Source organism: Brachyistius frenatus, unplaced genomic scaffold (genome assembly GCF_029030835.1).
Source record: "Brachyistius frenatus isolate BFR_SWC_R1_liver_20210118 unplaced genomic scaffold, ASM2903083v1 Contig_109, whole genome shotgun sequence".
Classification (NCBI taxonomy): Eukaryota; Metazoa; Chordata; class Actinopteri; family Embiotocidae; genus Brachyistius; species Brachyistius frenatus.
Window position 1 is genome coordinate 424,346 of NW_027210708.1, and position 21,377 is coordinate 445,722.

Sequence of the window (21,377 nt, forward strand, 5' to 3'; positions counted from 1 at the left end):
ACCTGAACTTAAAACAATGCGACACACAAAGTTGTTTAGGTATAAAATAGGATTTATCTTATCTTGACCTAAAACACCAACGAAGCCCTATTTAATGTCATTACAAAACACTTTGATGCCAGCTACAGTTTTACAATCTACTCAGTGAGTACAGATAAAGGCTGAAATGAATTGAGCTATCAACATGTCAGGTTCAATGAACTCGCACCTTGAAATGTAATGTGCACTTTAATATCTATGAACTTCAAAGCGGCTGTTTTCTTATCACTGCAGCACTACAACATCTTTGTTGAGGTTGTAAACCCAACAGTATACGATGAACTACATTTTCTTTACGTGGCCAAGAACCTCTGTCGAGTACACATTTATATATATTCTTATTACACTACATTTTGGGAGGAAAAATTATACTTCTTACACCATAATATATTTTTTTGCTTTCACTTTGCAATTAAAATATTACATAATTAGACTGTATGATGAATATATAAAATATAATGTAAATATGATTTTTAAAGTATGATTGTATTATAAAACATCTGAACTGCATGTCAAATAATTCAAATGAGCTTGAAATGCACAGAAAAAAAACACAACTATGTTTTCATTTGGAAAAAAACATTTTACTTGAAATACCAATATTTTCTCATAAAGTATAAATAATGATTTATGATTGATTTCAATTTTATACAAAAATAATACATTAGGAGGAAGAAAAAAAATCATGTCCTGTCACACAAGTATGAGTGCCCTCTGATCAGATGACAGTAGATATGCTTATAACAGTCACACACCAACAAGAAAATAAAAACAATGGAATGACCTAATATTGAACAGGAGACTGGATCTGCCACACTTATTACAAACCAACTGCGATAATCACAAATGGCTCTTTTGTCTCATAAACTCATGGGTAGTTATAATGAAAGGAAAACGTATTGATGATGATCAATTTGGTCTCGTCATCGTACTGCTGCTGAAACTCTGACTGTGTGTTCGGACAGAACGCACCGTGAATTCTTGTTGTGAATGAAGTAAGTGGAACGATGAATTTGGACGAGATTTTGCTCAGTGGTTTGCACGTCGTCAGGTGATTGTTGTATGCAGGGGGTGGACGGGAATAACAGGAAGAAGAGGAGTTTCTGGTGAGGTCAGTTGTCCTCCAAAAATCGACCCCGTAGGTCATTTGTTCAAGCACCATATTACCAACCACATTTACGTTTTAAAGATAAGCGACCTCTGGTGGTCGTATAAATAATGTCCCGCAGAAGTGACAGCTGAAGAGACGTCTGTACAAAGTGATTTTTTTTTCTTTTTTTTCTTGTTGGGAGAAGCAGCGTGAGATGAATGGTTTGATACAAAATTAGGTATAAGGTTCAGGAGAGGGTTGTTCACTTCGTTTTTCGAAACCACATTTACTGTTGCCGTGACAACGGAGACCGTTGCACGCTCCCTGACTCCAGCAAGTGGCAACTCACTGTGCTGTCACCAACTGGTTTGTAAACTGCTGTTTCAAAGCTCCCCGTCTCACATGTAAGCCGTTGCCATCTTGGTTTTTCTGAAAGCAGAAGTGACCATATTTGGACGTGAGGGTGGAGCTTGGGAGGAGGCCAACATCCCTCTCTTTGAGGCTGAAAATTTGATCAATTCTAGAAGTATTTTCAGATGACCACCACAACACTGATCAGAAGGAAGGAATTTAGCAACCATAATGACTTGTGGAAATAAATGTACTCAGTACTTTATCAGAGTTGATGCTTTTGAAGGGGAGTCTAATGGAGCCAGCCCCTGGTGGCCTTCAGTGGTATTGCATTTAAAGGCACTTTGGCACAGGTTTCTCTTTTCAGCCCTGGAGACTACATTAATTTTTTTTATAAAACAGTCTGTAGCTTCAAGCTATGTGTCAGGAGAAAATTTGAAAAACAGATTTACTGTTGCCAAAAGAACGAAAAAAAAATCGAAAATCTTTCTCCAACCAAATGGTTTTTGTGCCTAAATATAACTGTGGGCGCTAATTCAGGAAACACTCACATGGGTCGTATTTGAGGGTGGAAACAAACGATCTATAGGGTCCGGCGTGTTGGAAGACTTGACACACACCGACACAAACTGTTTTAGGAGCTGTTTGGAGCAAATCAACACAAGCCGTCAAATTCACACAGATGTCTCTTGGGTTTCTGTCTGAACACACCTCAATACTGTCAGCGTGGGCGTCTGTGCCCACAGCAGCTGCTGCTGCTGCTCTTCCCGACGTTTCCCAGCCTCTTCTGGATTCCTGTATGATTAGAGCCACCGCTGTCACAACACTGTCCTCTTTCATGTTTGTTTTGTTTCTGAATACTTGTCAATATTTTCATTGTACCCAGGGGGATCCACCGCTGCAATTTATGCAGAGGAGTTATTAACAATATTTGTCCTTTTTCACACTGTGGCAGGAAGTGGGAGCGATAAAGAGAGGGCGAGACCCATTCCTGGTATTCACCTGAACCTGTGTGCAAACAACAGCCAGAGGTTTCTATGGAGGGGAAGGGCCACATTTAAAGTGTGTGAGTCAGTCCTCCCCACTGACCAGGGTTCTAGATATTGCAGGGCAGCTTGTGACACATTCACAACTCTTATCCTTTGGCATATTTGTCCCATAGACATCCATCTGCTTTTGTGTTATTTTACAGGCAGCTTTATCAACAGTATATAATAGCTGTTTTTGACTTCACCCACAGTGCATATTCATTCTCAGCCTCAAGTGTGTGGAGTTTTGTGCAGAATCCAGTTATACGAAGCATTGCATACACCTATAGACGCATTGCATAGTCCTCTCAAGATTGTCAAAGTCTTTTCAATCACAGTATACACATCGGACAGCTCGAAATGATGAGCAGGCATTCAACATTTGCACTACAGTAAACTGAGTGTGAAAGAATAATATTGGAAGACTCCTTTAAAGCTCAGTAAGAATGTCAAATGCATGCACAAGATCGATAAAGGTTATTGTGATTGTCACACAGTCTGCTCACGTGCAAGGCGACACAGCCCAGGCGTCACTGTCTCTGTTCGTGTCTTCATATTTCCACCTTAAATCACAGTTTAAGTCGTCCCGGGAGCCTTCACTCAGGTCCACGAAATTTTACTGGTGCTTGGTTTTTGTTCCTTTGTAATGCCACAACTGCTGTTTGAAAAGGGGCGTGAAAAACTGAATACTGTTGTCAAAGATTGTGTTAAAATCATACATCCGTGTTGATCATATGTGTGCCACAGAGAGGAACGCGGGCTCCTCACTCTCAGGTGCAGTGAGGACTCCTTTAATTTTTTTCCCCCCCTTCCTCTGCTCCCATTTCTCATTTTCACCGCCTTGCCCACCGTCGTCTCTCCTCTGTGTTTGTTGACTGACTCATCATCCAGCACGCTGTTCCAGGTTATTAAGAGTTGTCATGGCGACCGCGGTGAGAGGGTGGAAAAATGTGCTCCGGTTGCCGGGCACCAAGGAAGTCAGGTGGACGCTCTCACCAAGCCTGAAGAGGACACTGAGAAGGAGAAGGAGGGAAATGTCAGACAGAGCAGCGCTGCGTTACATAAAGCAATAAATACAATCTATCCAGTAGCACACACACACACACGTATATGAGCACTCACTGACCACTTTATTAGGAACACCTGTGCGATATGATGCAAGCTAATACAACAGCATCCTACTTTTAAGAAGCCTATGCTGTTCCTAATATTTTGACCCCTTTACTTGTTTGATTCTTCATACGTCCAACTGTTATCTCTGTTTTTGGTCTCCATTGCTATGTCGCTATGGTAACCAGCTACTTTTCTTCTGTGTATGTCCAGCCCTGCATCTCACCAAAGCCTGTATTACACCCGTCAGTCCACTAGAGGATGCCGTACCAGCATCACGTTTCACCTCGCTGAGGCGTGACCGTCATGACGGCCACCGCTTGTGGTATTCACAACATTGGAACTCAAAATTTTCTATAAGCCTCGAGTTCAGGATTTGTGATGTGTTTGCTGACGTTTGCAAAAAGGTCAGAGGTCATGGAAGTTGATTTTTTTTTGTTGTTGTTGAATATCGAGCTAATATATTGCAACTTTAGTCATGTAGAGTTTGTCTTCATAACTTATAATAACCTACGTCTGAGAAAACATGTTGATCTTACAATGGACTCATAATTTCTCTCAGTGTCTTTGTATTTCCTGCATTACGTTACCCGTCTGTTAGCTTTCTGAATTATAAGCCCGTTTATTGGAAAAGCACTTTCACTGCAACGACTGGTGTTTGCGTCCATGAAAAACCAAAAGTCGACTTGTACCTAAGTATCCCTTAGTGAGTTACTTTAACTTACATGATATACAAATTTTAGATTATATAATATACATTAAGTATATGATCTGACATATGTAATGTTACTAATATAAAATGACTCATTTGAACTCAAACCATGATCTTTTTATAAACCTAACCACGTGGTTTTTGGTGCCAAAACCTAAAGCACATTTTATTTCACATTGAGGCGAGGCAAAACGTGACACTGACACGTTGCTCTCGTGGACACACGGGTGTATTACAGGCTTTGGCGTGACATCGGGTTAATGTGTCTGCTGGTGGTTGCGGGGAAGGTAGAGTGCAGCACATGTTTGAAGCTTATTCACTACAAATATATCAGCCTGCTCAGTTTGTAAATGACATTGTTGGAGCTGTGAAAGTAAACCAGGCAGCAGGAGATCACTTGCAACTTCCAACACAATCGTATCATTGAAATGCAAATTATAAAATATTTCCATCCTCAAGTAGAAAATGTGAACGCAGGATTTCTACTTGTGAAGGGAAATAATTACATCAGTAAATTATTTGAATACTTATTCCACCTCTTCACCTTCATGAGCCACACCTGACCAAATACATTCCTCATCCCTCTTCTCCTGATTCTGAAAAGCGCTGCTGCCATTGAAATGCTCTCTTCTTCTTGATTGTTTGTGTAATTTATTTTTCCTCTTGCCTCTGCAGCAGTGGAGGCAGCTGACCCCGGCGTGACCCTGCGGCCAGCAAACAGCCTCACCTGATAAAGCTGACCTGCAGCCCAGACCTGAGTCATTAGATGGCGGGGTCTGAGCAGAGGTGAGTTTTAAACAGACTCAGGTATAAGGGAGGGTTCTCGGTAAACAACGAGTGTTATAAAGCCCGGGCACGCTGGTCGTGTCGTGAGAAGAAGGCTCCATCGTCCAAATAAAGTCCTGATAAGAAAATACCTGGGGGAGCTTTAGGGCTAATTGCTCACTAAATAAAGGGTTTGTGAAATATGACCAGTGGGATACAACCACTAGTGGAAAGTAACTAAGTACATTCTCTCGTGCACTGTACTAAAGTTTTGAGATAGTCAGGTGTTTTAATTTTTTTGAATTTTCAGGTTGATATTTTACACACAAAAAAAAATAGACAAGCATATAGAAAGAAGTGCATTAGAGCTGCAACCAATAATCAATTAATGAGCAGAGAGAAAACTAATTCACAAATTTTGATAATCAGTCTTTTGTCAGAAAAAATGCCAGAAATGTGATAATTTCAGGTTCTCCAATGTAATAATTTACTGCTCTTTTTTTTTTTTTTACAATATTTGGGGGTTTTAAATGAGAGATTTGATGTATTTATATCAAGCTCTGGGATATATATATGATAGAAAACATTTATTTTATTAATTGAGAAAATAACCAAATAGTTCACTGACCAAAATAATCCTAGTTTACTGTCCTACGGTACATTATTAACAATAAAATCAGTAGTTTCCAGCTTTTTTATGTTTTTAAATAGATTTTGTATCTCTATTTTACTTGATATTATTTTTTGTTAAGCTCTGATGAACTAAAATATCACATTTAAGTGGTTTCACAGACGAAATGGGTACAAGTGTGTATTCTACATGTTAGATATTGAAAACATGAAAATCCAAATAATTCAAAGATAATAAGTTGTTTATAAAAAGTGAGTTTAGGTTATTAACAAAATAAAAGCTTGGGTCAGTCCTAAGTTATTCAGGCAGATTTAGATCTATAATGTGGGTTTTTACATGCATTACTTTGATTATTAGAGGATTATTGAGTATTTTTGCACTGTGGTTTTGGTACTTTTACTTAAGTAAAGGATTTGTGTACTTTGCCCTAATTGTTTAAGCTGAATTTAGAGAGAGAGAGACAGAGTAACACCCAGGTCAAACACATGACAGGACGCTCAGAGCTATCGTCCCATCAGTCCATCGGGCCGGCAGTAGCAGCTCACGGTACGAGCAGTCTGCCTCAGCGTGGGAAATTAAGCGTGTGAAACCACCATGGACAAAATTTCAGGCTAGAGCGATCACGGAGAGCAGGGAGAAGTAGGAAAGAGGAAGAGGTGTAATTACTAAAAAAAGAAAAGAAAAAAAAACACCCATCTCATCTCCTGCCTCACTGTAGCATGGAGGAAAGTAGCAGCACACGGGGCTCGCAAACTTTGATTAACAGGTCTCATTTCCTGATCGCAGAAGTGACTCTGAACGGGGAGAGGAAAGTGAAAAGAGGGAGCATTAATCAGGAGGCTTTCAGGCTGAGGGAGCATGTGATTGATTAGTCTGAGAGGAAATAAGAATTCTGAGGAGTGTCCTGTCCAGACATCCTTCTCATCGTCCAGAGCTGAATGAAAGTGTTTGAACATCAGCGGAAGCCCAAAACCAAAAAGTAAAGGGATCAGCGTGCACAGCTACAGTAGATTTGTGTGTGATTTTATTCAGGCTGTGTGACTGAACTGAGGAAATTGTATTTACCCAGGATAGACCCCCGAGTTGCACCATCTTGTTTACAGGAGCGTCCTAATGTGACAGGAATTAAACAAGTCAACACACAATCACACACACACACACACACACACACACACACACACACTTCTCCCGGCTGTGATCTAGTTCCTGTTAGCGTGTGCTTCCATTGGGGTGTTAACGACAATTATTTTTTGGGTATCAGTAGAGAAATGAGTGGGCTATTGATACGAGACTGTTGCTGCAGTATTACAGCAAAAAAACCATGACAAATTGAATGCTGATTATCATGCAAAAAGCCCCATAATTACTTGGAGTAACATCTACAACAGCAGGCGGGCAGAGATCTGACTATGGCTTGTAGGTCAAAGACTCACCGTCTTGCCCGAGGACATGGAGCTGAGGGTGCTGAGGCTGTTGGCGTCTGTGACCACCATGGCCGAGGGGAAACGTGACGGGTGGGAATATTGCGGGGGCTCTTGCTTGTGAGAATACACTGCAAAGATAAAACAAAAAAGGTGACTACATTGTGACATTTGTATTGAATAAAAATAAGAGCGAGGCAGGCCCGTTCAAACCTTTTGACAAAGCTGATAGTTATAGCTAAGCTGACCTTGAGTCATCTCTAAATTAAGCTGTTAAAAGCCCAGGCTGCTGCTGATCTCCCATGATGCACTGAGCTCCTCTCCTGCCCTCTCTAAATAAAATAATAAATGTTGTGCCTAAAACATGATGTGATGTAAAGAAACGTCCAAACTGTCTTCTTCCAAAGAAACTGAAGAAATACAGCAGGTTGAAAAAAAATCTAATATTGATACTTTTACTTTTTCTTTTAATTTTAGCAGATAATATGGGAACTCTCAGCTTTGCAGGCCAAAGAGGACATGAAAAATGTAATCCAGGGAAAGAATATATATGACATAATAGATAACAACATGGTAGATGTGGTGTTGTCCAAGCTAAATCTTTCCCATCAGAGCTTTCATTGATACAGGAGTTTACCCTTGCTCTGACGTCGATGGGTCAGAGTCCTGCAAATGCTTTTCAAGAGAATTAGATCATATATTTACCACATAGAGACACTTTTCTAGTTGTTCTGTATGAAATATGAGAAAATGTTACCCTGTCTGGCCTCTAAAATTATTCAAATGAAACAATTTTGCAAAGGTAGATTTACTTTTCAAACCACTCGTGTCTCAATAAACACATTAAAACTAGAGCCTGACCGGCATGTATGTTTTTTTTTTTTTTTTTTTTTTTACAGATAATGCAGACATGCAGATAATTTCGGCAACAGAAGACGGTAGAAGTGTGTTACTGACTGTGTGAGTGTGTGACAGTGGCCATGAACGGCTGCTGGCTCATGTGGCTGGGAGACTGCTGCATCAGGCTCTGCTGGTGAGGGCTGTGGAGCTGCTGGGAAAACTGCACCGGCTGCAGCGCCGCCAGGCTGCCCGCCACGCTGTTGATCACCGGCACCGTCTGAGACTGTGACGTGTTTAGACCTGTGGACACACAGCCGGTTAGACCACGGCAACGTAGAACAAGTAGAAGTGTTATTCAGGGATGTTGGACTCACTCTGCGCTATGGCCATGACTCCAGACAGAGGCATGATGAGGTTCTGTGTCTGCTGGTGGCTGTGATGGGAACTGTGGATGTTTGTTAGTGTGCTGACTGGAGGAAGTCCTCCACCTGAACCTGAAATCTGAGAAGAGAGAGAAGAGAAATTTTATTACTGCATCGGTTTACTGTCGCATCATTCATTTTTAGCCGAATACGACGCTCAAAGTTAAGAGAGCTGCAGTATCTTGCTGAGTAAATCCATATAAATTCATGTTCAAAGTGAAACAGCCGTTGGCTGCGAAACAAACAACACATAAATTTTGACTTGCAGATTCTTCTGGTACAACTCCTGTGTAACTCCTCTCTTGAAAGAAATGTGAAGTAGAATAACAAAGTCGTACTAAAATGTTACAGAGGAGGCCGAGTTTGTCTTTGTGCCAGGCGTTTACAGTAATGCTGATCAGGCTCCTCCCCCTGCCTGGCACTGAGTCTGTTTGACTGGCAGCTGCCCACAGAGGAGAGCCTGACCCAACTAACATCTGCATATAAAACACTGACAGCTCTGCACACGACAACACCTTCCCTCACTTCACATCCTGCCGCTGCGAAAGGCAGAAGAGAACTGAAGTGACCAACATGGGACTTAATATTTTCTGAGATTCCCAACAAAACAAATCGATAGATACTCGACGATTCCTCATTATTGAGGAATGTTTTGTTTAGACAGTAGATTACACATCATATATCAAAAAGTACTCTTGCACCACAACTCAGACGCTGCGGGCCCTCGCACAGGTTTCCTGGTCACTGATCAAATATTTGGACTAAGGCAAAGGGAAGAAGTAGAAAAAAAAAGTATCAGGCATAATCGGATGTTGGCGTCATTTCTCTGGCAGAACAAGCAACGCTCCACTTTCGGCTCCTCTTTGAGAGACATATAATCAATGAGAAGAGAATGTTTCTTTGTCAGGTTTATTGGCTGATGGCGAACATGTCCGGTGCACTTTGGTGAAGGCTGCCTGCTAGTCCAGCCGTGGCCTGCCACTCTGGCTCCGCCCCCCAAACAGGGCAGCACAATGTGCTAATTGTTGGCTCCTGCCAGCAGGTCCATGGGAGAGGAGGTTCAGGAACCTGCTTTGTACGTTCAAGCTAAACGAAAGGCCCAGTCTTATCTAATCTGAGGCCACGAGAGCCCAGGTGTGTTCACTCACCATCTTGGCATCAGGTGACATCAGGCTGTGGCTGTGGTCCAGTCCTCCCGGAGACACCTGCTGCAGCACCGACTGGCCGCTCGCCATGGGGTTGCTACTGTGGTGACTGATGGTGGTGGAGGAGGTGACCTCACCGGGGCCTTGGCTGTAACGCACTGAGAGAGAGAACCAGAGCGAGAGAGCAGGTTAGTTTAATTTGTCTTGGCCCTCAGCCACTGTGTGCTACAACTACTGCAGGTATATAGGGCAGAGAGATAGCAGCGCAGGCCTCCATCTGAGCTGAGCTGTTGTTCCAACCCACCAGACTCACCTGCTCTTTGACTCAGACAGAGGAGGACATAGCAAACAAACACACTGACCCGTCCACCGCTGCTATCTGCGCAGCTCAGCCAAGGCCGTTCACTGTGTACACGCACTCACAACAGCACAACTCCCATCAGACTCTCTAACAGCACACACGCTACAGATGATGGTCCTAATTACGTCAGTGTAAAGTTTCACCGGCGTTGGAGGAAGCACTCAGATATTTTACAACAGCAGTTGTGCAGCCTCGGGATCCACATTTTAACTTCACACGACCGGTATCTTTTTTTTCTGAGCCTTTAAAATAAATTTTACAGAAAGCCGGTGCAGTCATCCACAACGCCTTCATGCACTTAAACACACAAAATAAACATAAAACTAAGGTTAAAACCCTAAAGAAACAAAAGGCAGACATCTTGAATTAAAAGCGTATATGATTTTTAAACAAGTTTAAACTTGTGGGGCTCATCAAGTTTTAAAAAACGACATGTTTTTTATGCACAGATCCTCGACCCTCTCAAAAATGGCCACCAGTTGAGAACCACAGCTTCCCAACAAATAATAATAATAATGAAATACTCAGTTAAAAGTAAAAGTCCTGCATTCAAATCCCAAATGAAGCAAACGCAGTGTCAGCAGCAAAATGTGCAAAGTATGAGAACTCATTCTGCACAAAAATTCACGATATATTTTTGTTCCAACTTTATAGTAAGTAATATAGTTTCATCCTGTGTTTTCCGGCCTAATTGTTATATCTGAAGGTTTTTGAAGCGATAAATTGGAGAGAAAAGAAAAAAAAATGAGTTCTTCGACACAAATCTTTCATCTTTGATTGCTTTTTTTCTTATAGTTTCTTTTTTAAGAACTAGAAAACTATCGTAACTAAAGTTGTCAGATACTTGAATGTACAATATTGCACCCAACATATGGTTGCGTGAAGGTATAAAACGGTATAAAATGGAAGGTATACCTCAAATTCTGCCTAAAAGCTCGTACTGGTTTCACAGATTCACGGTGAAGCAATGAAAATAAATTTAGTGGCCATCACTTAATCCCACGTCTAGACTACTTCTTGTCTCGCACTGGAGGCCCAGAGGAATGCTTCACCCCCACCCACCCACTCACAACCGACAATCAAATGCCTGTTTGCTGATGCAGGACCCTCTGATACCAACAGAGTAAACATTACACAATTACAAGCAATGTCAAACACATTCTTATCCTGCGGTCTCGGCCTCACACGGACTCAGAGAGCGTTCCTCCCTCAGTGACAGTGAAGAGACAGACTCTGTTTGCACACAGATCTGCCATCTTGCCCTGAGCCCCGCGTCCCTGACCTGGGTGTGTGACAGCCTGAGCGTCATGCTGAAGCTGGTCTGACATGACAGGAACTATTGATATACAATCATTTTGAGATAAAAAAAAAAAAAAAGAAGAGGGATGGGCGCTGACACTAAAGGGGACCAATGACGGGGGAAGCAGTGCGTTATAAGCAGGCATCACTGTGGAACTCATCTGTTTAGAGGTTCATCTGAATCAGTGCATCTACAATAACCAGTCATCGTAATAATCTCATATGTGCTGCTGTTCATTTGAAGCAAGTTTGACATTTTGAGGTTGCATGTTTGCTAGGGAAACAGCTCGGTCCAAAAGAACTCAAATCAGTTGCCTCTGGCACCTCTAAAACTGCATAATTAATTTGTTTTAGCTTATTAAACAAACAATACATAATGTGTTAATGTGTGAGCTTTGGAAGCGCTAAGCAGTCACTGATTCCTGCCTGTTTCAAGTCTTCATGCTATAAGTTAACTGTCTTTTAGGCTCTGACTTCTTGTTTAATAAACAGACATGAAAGTGATATCAAACTTTTCCTTCAACTTTCAGCAAGAAAGTAAACATACTTCAAGCAAACATATTTCCGATAATGTTGAGCTCTTTCTTTGAACGCAGACACTGCAACGCCCCAGCGCCATATTTCATCCTCTAAAGTACCTGTCCTCCATTTTGTACAACCGGCAGACTTCATACTGTGTCCCGCAGCATACTATCAACCCCACAACACTCCACCGTGCCTTGTAAACACTGCCGCAGAACAATAAAACACTACATTGGACTCATGACCCCCATTGCCACACAATAGAGGAGGACTCATAAAAAGCCAGTTATCTCGGAGCTGGGCAACCTCTTTAAGTGTCGGAGGGAGAAAAGGATGCTATTCAGGCCAGTTTTGTTTCTCTGGGCTCGGCAGTAACTGGAGCCGTGGGGAACCTCCGCGTGAGTCGGAAGGACTTCCTCCGGCCACACTCAAGAGACTCTTGCTTTCTAGAAAAACTACTGGGTTTTCTAATCACTATAATCCTCATAAATTTCCCAATCTTGTCGTAAAGATTGCACAAAACCAAAATTAGATTTTGGCATGATGGTACCATACTTTTTTTTTTTCTTTTTAAAGAAACGTAGGCTTGCTCTTTGAGAGCAGGGGGAGGGCGAGAACTTCACAAGGGGAGTGGTAGCAAGGATCTTCAGCGGGTTTAAAAGGCTCTAGCTCCCTGTGTGACCCATGTAAAATCAAAGCCTGCCTCCCCAACCTCAGGCAGTGCTCATTGTTGTGCTGCTGCATATGACAGACCTCCTGGGTCTCTGCAGGGAAACAGAGCGGTGGAAAGTGCAGAGGTAGGCCATCCTCTCCATGTGTGCGTCCCTGTTTGCAGCTAGCCTGAGGTGACAGAAAGCCACGCAGCCCACGGATAACAACCCCCTTCACACACACACACACACACACACACACACACACACACACACACACACACACACACCCCCACCTAACTGCCGTATCTGATCTGGAACTTCTGAGTCTGCTGGTTTGGTAACGTGCAGAACGACATAGTTCAGCTTACACAGCGCGGATTCATTTTCATGGTGGTTTCAGCTGCCAAGACACAAGTGTATCAATACAATAAGTTTAAACACTGCATAACAAAAAAACATCCTGCATTCAAAGTCCGACTTTAGGATTATTAATAAAATGTAGTGAAAAATAAAAGTACCTGTCATGCTGACAAATGCTGTTTTTCCTGATGTATCATAATATTTTATACTATTGTTGCTCATGTATCAATAATGTCCAGCATCTTACAGTTACAGCCTCCAAAGGTGGAGCTAAGCTTAACTACTTTATTCAGAGGTGGGTAGTTTGGTCCAGTAGTTCCCAACCTAGGGTGTGGGCCCCTCCAAAGAGTCAAGAAGAAGTCAAGAAGGGTCATGAGATTATTAAAGAAAAAACGAAATACCGCAAAACAAATTTTTGCTCCACAAATCTGTGATTGCAATGAATTATTTTGCCTCTTTGGCCATGGGAGAAGTTTTCAGGGTAAATTTAATTTTTGGTGACAGTGCTGAAAAAATTTAAGAAACCTGAAATGTGACAAAGAGCCTCGACTAGACACAGATTTTATAACAGTAAGTATTAAGCCAGAAAGTTTAAATGTCTTGTACTTTTGTCTGAGTATCATCTGTATTTCAGGTCAAATTTTAATCTTGTGCACTTTTTGCCTACTCTTTGCTTTTCTGGGGGAAATAATTGAATGTTTTTACCTCTTTAGATCTGAATAATAACAATTGTGTAATAATTCACTTTTTTAAAGTTACTTAACAGTCCCTAAAAGATAAATGCAGTGAAGTTAAAGTAAAAAAAAGTGCAGATGAAATGTAGTAGAGTAGAATTATAAAGTGCCATAAAATGAATATACTCAAGTAAATGTAGCTGTGGAGTGTATTTTTAGATCATACAATATGCCGTGGCTGTGCAATATTTAGTTTTTAAGCTTGTATACACTGCTAGTTTTTTAAGCTATAAAATGTAGTCCCATTTATGGAATATGTCTTAAGTGTTGGACTGTATTGTCTATTTTTATGTGTAGTCTCTTCTTTCTTAAATCTAACTATTTATGGAACATAAATGTATGTTTCTTAGGAATAATGATATATTATGTCCAAAATGCAGAATTCTATCACATGCAAGAACACTTGCCCAACAAAAATTTCTCCATGCGGACAATAAACTATATTGAATCATAAGGTATCGTACGGTATCGTGTCGTGTCGTGTCATATCGTGTCGTATCGTGTCGTATTGTGTCGTAAAGCATGATCCCTTAAACCTGTACTTAAGTACAGTATTTTAGTAAATGGACTAAGTTACTTCCCATAACAGAAAACAACTTTTTCCTTAAAAATATCATGTCTGAATGATTTAGGAAACATATTTATGAGATTTATTGTTAGAGAAGATTCATGCTTCAAAGAAACGAAATAAGCCGGATTTGCTGAGCTCAGTAAACATTGTTAGTGGATGAACAGTGCTTAGGAAAACACAGGTGCCTGCTTCTAAAGGATGTTATCTGCCTATAAGATCAGTTTCATTTCTGGAAGTAAAAAAAAAAAGCTGCACGTCACACTGTTTGACTGTCTATCCAGTTGTGACCAACTGATCAACGAACCAAAACAGAATCAATAAAAACTCCCAGAGTCAGAGGAGTTTCTTTGAAATGACCCTGCAGTGACCTCTCTCGTATGACTGAAGGTGTGGCGGCGGTTTAAGGAGTGGGGGTGGGGGTCGGGGTGAGGGGGTAGCTTTCTCCACAGGCGAAGAAGGGGTCATCAGTCCTGTCTGGCCAGAAAAGAGCCAATACCCGAGTGGACAGCTCCTGCTGCTCTGAGTCTGCGCCCAGCCTCAGCAACTATACCAATGCCCATAAAGGTGAGGGGGGGGTGCTTTAAAATCAGTCCTCCTTCAGGCCCAGCAGAGATAAATGAACCTAGGTTACAGTCACTGCAGTCTTCTAATACACCACAGACAATGGGACCTCCCTCTGAGGTAGAGTATAGAGAGTAGAAGTCAGAGGAGCCCCTTATCAAAGGCCCGGGAGATGTAGTAGCAAAGGATTTTAATTGTCCATTAAGCATGCATAATACAGGCCGTGCCCTAGCAACGCAATGAGGCGCCCCGCTGGGATATTATTGTCAGGTCAGGGGCTGACACTGAAAAACAGCTGATGCTGTCGGCAGGATGCCAGCAGGACACCTTGTAAGCAGCCAGCTGAGGTTTTTTTTTGGGGGGGGGAGCGATGCGCTTTCCACCGACCCTTCCCCTCATCTGCTACAACCTCACCGCTGACCCTTAAAGCTCTGCAACCTGAGGTCAACGCCTGGTCAGGTGTTCTGAGCAGCAACAACAACAAAAAAAACTAAGGCAAATAGACAATCCACAAGTGGGACCAGTTTATCCAAAGGTAAAAGAGCAAGCCAAGGCAAACAGTTTGCTTTCCCTTCAAAGCTGGACTCGTGTTCGAACACGAGAGGACAACAATGGGCTCCGAGTGAGTCCCTCAAATCAGTTTTATGGACGGTGAGTGATGGCACGGGAGAGGGGGGGGGGGGTAATGTTCTGTGAGGCCTATCAGCTTTGTTTTTATGTTGTGTACACCAGGTAGACTCAGTCAATACTAATTACTCCGAATGCAAACATCAGGTCAGGGTGAAACGGTCAGAGCAATAACGCACAGCGACGCCGTGTTGTGGCAGCGCACTCATTAGCAACCCGTATGGGAGGAGGAAATGTGGAAATGACAGCGTTACGTGGAGGTGATCGGGATGTGTCTGTCCCCCCTTCCCTGACCCGGGCCTGACCCTGGTCTGTCACAGGACTGCTGCCCTTTGTGTCATGCCTCTCCATGCTGACTTTGGAGTGGAGATTGCAGGTACAATGTGGATTGTTCTCAGTGTGTTTTCAGAGATCAGAATAACAATGGCATTTGCTCAGCTCACTCACTCACGCTCATTGATCAATTACCCTCTCTTTCTCTGCCTCCATGATCACATCAACTCTTCCTCTTTCTGACAGTAGCCACAGAAACCTCAAGCACCTTCAATTTTCCTTCAGGACTGATGTTTGCAGATATTTCCTGCAACAACAACCAAAGACAATCTGCTCTCTGCACAGCAACTCCACCTGGCATCTTACTGGGAGGCGAAGCGCTGGTCTGTGGGTGATGTGGCGAGCTGTGTGACAGCAGAGGGTTGAGGCCGTGGGTCGGTACAGTGATGGCGTCCATGGCCAACTTCTGCCTGAAGGCTTCCTCTTTACGCCGGTTGGCAAACCAGTTGTAGACCCGCACTTCGGTGACCAGATTGGAGCCGAGGCCCTGAGCTTTGGAGGGGGAGACGCCTCTCTGCAGACACTCGGCTCTGCAGGAAACAGCACAATGCAAAAAAATCTGGGGGTTAACATTGTTCGAGTAACATTTGTCTGTCAGTATTCAATAAAAAGGCATCATGTTCGTGTACCTGTTGCACTCCTCCACCAAAGCCTCCCTCTCCTCCTTGCTGGGGTTCTTCTGCCGTTCGTAGGCCTGGTACAGGATCTGCTGGGATGCGGGCCCCCATTTGAAGCGGTTGCGTCTCATTTTCTTGCAGGAGGGTTCGCTGCCGACCTCCTCGCCGGGCGGAGCCATGCCCTGACCGGAGGGGTTGAACTCTGGGAAAAAAAATGCCGGATCCTGATTGTTTTTGTCTGTCATGCTGCTGCCGGAGCCGTGCGCTATCTGGTTGAACTCTGCAACATAAGAAGGGGAACGATTAATAAAAACATTGATATATAATTTTTACTTTTGATTAATTATAAGGACATGTCTATTCCTATTGCTGTATGGATATGTCATACACCATGATAAAGAAACCTGATATCCCTACTGGTTTGAAAACCAAATATAGCGGCGTGCTGCTGCTGACCACACATTATAGGCCGGGGCCGAACTATGAGAAACTCAAATATTAACTTACGTCGGAGAATTTCCCGCTGTTTCCTGACATACCAGGTGTAGAGGGCCGCTCGCTTCTGTGTTTTCATGGGCGTGCCCTTGTTGAGGTGCTGGGAGAGGTGAGACTGGTTCAGCCCGGTGATGTCCACCACCTCCCGTTGGGGGATGTTGTGCTGCTGCATGTAACCTTTGATCATGCGGGCAGCACGCCATGGATCCTCTCTGGGTTCAGGAGCAGAAAACATTTCGACACTGAACAACAGGCAGCTCTCAGAGGGAAGTAGTAAAGACGAAATTCCACTGTGACTCAGACTTTATGGCTGAAATAAAGTCTTCTGGGCGATGTCATGACATTGAATCAATTTAAATACATGAAGAAATGCTTCTCCGCTATTGAAATGTTTTTAAACTAAATACATAAATCATCTAACACGCAGCAGCTCTTCAACTTGTTCCCTCCTCTTAGCGTCCCAGTTTTTCAAGGGCTCGACTTTTAAAGGGTTTGCAACGATAATGAGTCCCCACACAGACAACCCGTTTATCACGGCAGCCCTTTCAATAGGCCGTAAATATTTTCAAAGGTTAGTTCAAGTGGATTCAGGGAGGTTGTGAAACTTGGACTTAGTATTTAAACTCCTGATTTCACCCTTGATGGAAAAAGCTGGATTTATGGACAGTTAAAATGATAGTGAAATGAAAAACAAAAACTAAAATGGAACAAATGTTTAAATATGCTGAAAAAAAAAACGTTAAAACCTTGGCCAAAAAAGACTGATAATTAAAAACATATTTGTCAATTTTTTTTTTTTTTTTATATATATATATATTTAGAAAACTAATAGATTTGGTACCAGTTCACATTAGATAAACTTTTAAATTGTGCCATAAAACATTAGTCTGCAGTATATATATATATATATATATATTGTTGTTAAGTTTTGACTTAATTATTGTAAGAATAAATGCCTGCATTAATAAACAAATAATCGAAGGATAATTTTAGGTCAGGTTATAGTCATGTATAAGGCTCTGAAATTAGACATTTATCTCAAAGAAGTGAAAAAACAAACTGTTTTTTAAAGAAATATTAATTTAAAGAATAATCTGAGTTTTTTTTTTTTTTTTTTTTTTCAAAGAAACGACATGGCCTCCATTTAGCATTAAAAACGTGCATGTTCTGATCTGTGGCTCTCATATTACCGCAGATTATGTGCAGCAGTAACTATAATCCAAAATAAACGGAGGTATAATGGAGCCTTACCTTCCAGTGAGAGATCAGCAGACACACGGACATCGGTAATTAAAGCAAATCTACACACATCTGTTTGTTTTGGAGAATGTGGAGGCCTACATCTAAAGTCTGCGGGTTAAGTGGGAGATGTTAGTTTATAACTTTTGACAATGAATAACCAGATCTCCATTCACTCTAATCACACGCCACTGTGTATCTTTCAGTTGATGATTTATAGAATAAAATTAATAATAACTTCACTACACGTGCGTTAGTTTTGATATTCTTCCGGTCCCGTTAGCAGATGACACATCCTCAATTATTAGTTTAAAATGTGACAAGTGTGAGATAATTAGAAATAAATAGACTCGGGATGGGATCCGTTTTTCCCGCGATGGGTTTACGGACATGCAGTCTAAATAAATGGAACATATCTAGGTCAATTTAGAATAAATAAATAAAATAATAATCATTGTCGCTAATAATAATAATAATAATAATAATAATTACTATTATTATAATAATTACTATTATTATTATTATTATTATTATCCTATTTTCTCAGGCAGGAGTTGCTTCTCGTGTCGCAGTTTTCTGTTTTTTTTTTTGTTTGTTTGTTTTTTTTATCGTTGAGAGGTGGAGTATGGTTAATAATAAATAGATCTCAGTTCAGCTGATATTTTGCAAAGGTAAAGAAATAATAATCCATGTGGATAATTAGTAACCAGAATGTGAAAACCGAACCGTGGCGGGTTATTTTAAAATTGTAAACAAAGTAAGGAACGTGTTTTGCGTGTATACAGGCCCGAATTTTAGATTTAAAAGTTAATTGTGAGGTTTTAAAAGGCCCAAACTTAAACAATTAAGAGCACGTAGCGCGAAATACATTAAAGATTAAAAAAAAAAATTTTAAAACCGCTTATTTTTACCTACGAGTTTCATTTCCATAATGTTACATTTCAACTAACTTTGAACAACTTAAAAAACTTTAAGTAAGGAAAACTTACGCCAACATGCGCTCCACCTCCGCCCTCTGCTCGGCGGCCTCCTCTGTGTTCAGCGACTGAAGCTCCTTCAGTATCGGCGGAGTGTCGTAGTCGTCCCCGTCCTCCGAGCCCTCGTCCCCGGACAGTTTGCCCTTGCTGTGGCCGTTGGTGAGCGTGTGGAAAACGGGCTTGGAGTCCGGGTCGGCTCCGTTCATCTTGCCGCCCTGAGGAGGAGCGGGCGACTCGGGCAGGCTCTCCAGTTTTACTCCAAAGCCCGGCGGGCTAGAGTCCATGTCGTCCAGGGCCTGGATCAGCACATCTCTGGTAACTCCTGAGTCCAGCAGGGCGTTGAGGAGCTCCTGCTGCAGGGATGTCAGCTTCGATACCATTTTAGAGAACATTAAAAGCACAACATAGGCCCGCTGGAGCAGAGGGGAAAGGCAGGGTATGAAGAGGAGACAAACAAAGTTCCTGTCTTCCTCTCCGGTACAGAGCTGCGGGCAGTTTACGGCTACTGACACCTGCTTCACTTCCCTGTTGAAGGGGAGGATGGAGCTACTTTGCCATGATGCTTTCTGAGAGCAGGGGAATATAAAACATGGTAATGAGTGGGCCGGCTGATGGGAGCCTTATGTAAATGCACAGAATAAGGCCCGCTCTGGGCCGAGGTGTTTACACTGGTGCACTGCTGCTTTTATTGGCTCCTCTTATCAGCAAAACTTTCATGGACTTTGGACCCTGTTGTATATCCCATAAAGACTTTTAAGAAAGACGAGCTGCACATATTCACCTCAGTGATTTTTTTTTTTTTTTTCTCCATAAAAACAATGAAAGCCACAGCTGGGCCTTGTAGAAGTACTTCTGAGGGAAAAGCATTATGCATGTAACTGCAGGAGTTTCTGTATGTTTTGTATACTTTTTAAGGCCTTAATAGGTGCTGGTGGAGTTCTTAATGAGGTGGGGTTGGTTTTTAACGCCCTCATTTTGTTTCTCTTAATGAAGCCTAATAATCAAATCTTCTCTAAATAGTTTTAGGAAAGTATTATTTCGGTCATAGATAAGTGAAGTGTTTATATGTTTTAGTAGAAACAAATTAATTTAAAGTTTTAAAACTTTCTGTGTAAAAGAATGAGTAAAAATAATCTAAAAATCAATCAGGGTCCAGAACTAAAATAATAACCTATTTTACTCGCTGATTAATTAAAATACAAGTTATAATGCAACAGTATAAAAATAACCTTTAAAATGTGGGTCAAAACCCCTTTAAAAGCCTCATGTTTCCTATCTGTGTATTAACAAGATATAATACAAAGTATTTGGGTTGAAAGAAGCCTTAATCATCAATTATAAGAACAGAATGAGGTTATTAGTGATCAGAGTATGGTTACCTGTTAAGTTTTGCATCCACATATTCTGTATATAAAACAGTAAATAATCAAATTTAATTTATGTGTTTATTCCCTGGAGGAGAGCGTCAACATGCAGCTGTAATAATGAAGGTCCAGGGATGGTGAAAAGTTCAAAAACCCTGCAGAAATCATAATGTAAACTTTAATAAACTTAACTTTAATCAATAAATGAGATTACAAATGTACACAGAATATAAACAATACCCAAATTAACAGGAGGAGAGAGAGGATTGAAATTTGGGGGAATAAATCCTGAAAAGTTGGATATTTGAACAGAAAACCGAGTTTGCCTCATTTCACAGTTGATGATTTATAAGAGTTTGTAGTTTTCAGTTCATCACAGGTGGCTTAATATGTATCTGCAGCTGTTATGTGTCAGTACAAATGATTCTCAAAACTTAGAGCTGACATTTTGTCTGGGTATTCATTGTGATCAAGACTTTTAAATATGAAACTCAACTCTGTAAAACTCATTTCTTGCAGATGAACGTATCAAAAGAGCAAATAAACAAAATTAAATGCATTAAAAAAAAAAAAGGTTTTCTAAAGACTCTGCAGAGAAATGTTTCTATAAAATCAAGTCTGCAGTGACAGAGTGAAGCAATTTTATAAGTCACACTGAAACCGGTGAAGAAATTAAAGTTTAATTACAGTTTGACTACATGTGTTAAAATTTTCATTCTCAGACTGTTTGGCTTCTCAAATTAAACTAAACTTTATATATAAAAAAAAAATTCAATGGGTTAGGGGACAGATTTATAGGCTTTTCTGTGGGTTCAGATTTAGGAGCACAAAATTGAGGACAGCATGTGCAACCCTTCCCTCAGTCTCTAATTGTGTTTCCCTTTCGTGAATAAGGGGAGAAGTGTTAATAAATGACACAATTTACCAGATAAATGTTGTTTAGATTTTTTAAATGCAACCAAATAAACCCGAGAAAGGCCTTCGAGTTCTGCTGTAAACAAAGACGTAAACATAGAACCCGCTTACCTTCTCTGTCAATATGACGGTTTACAAGATGCTTAGCCAATTATTGGTCAGATGCAATCTTTTAGTGTAGTATCAATGTGGTTG

At 41.3% G+C, this 21,377-nt stretch overlaps 1 protein-coding gene across 1 annotated transcript; it reads right to left on the reverse strand.

Moving 5' to 3' along the window:
• Window positions 1-608: 608 nt before the first annotated feature.
• hnf1ba (HNF1 homeobox Ba) lies at window positions 609-19,744 on the reverse strand. Its single transcript, XM_069712415.1, has 10 exons — window positions 18,916-19,744; window positions 16,700-16,899; window positions 16,205-16,472; window positions 15,882-16,105; window positions 9,558-9,712; window positions 8,362-8,488; window positions 8,105-8,287; window positions 7,160-7,278; window positions 6,792-6,836; window positions 609-3,521 (listed from the first exon to the last, which is right to left on the reverse strand). Exons 1-10 carry the CDS (start codon window positions 19,293-19,295, stop codon window positions 3,501-3,503), a joined length of 1,722 nt encoding a protein of 573 aa, XP_069568516.1. The 5' UTR covers window positions 19,296-19,744; the 3' UTR covers window positions 609-3,500.
• Window positions 19,745-21,377: the final 1,633 nt, after the last annotated feature.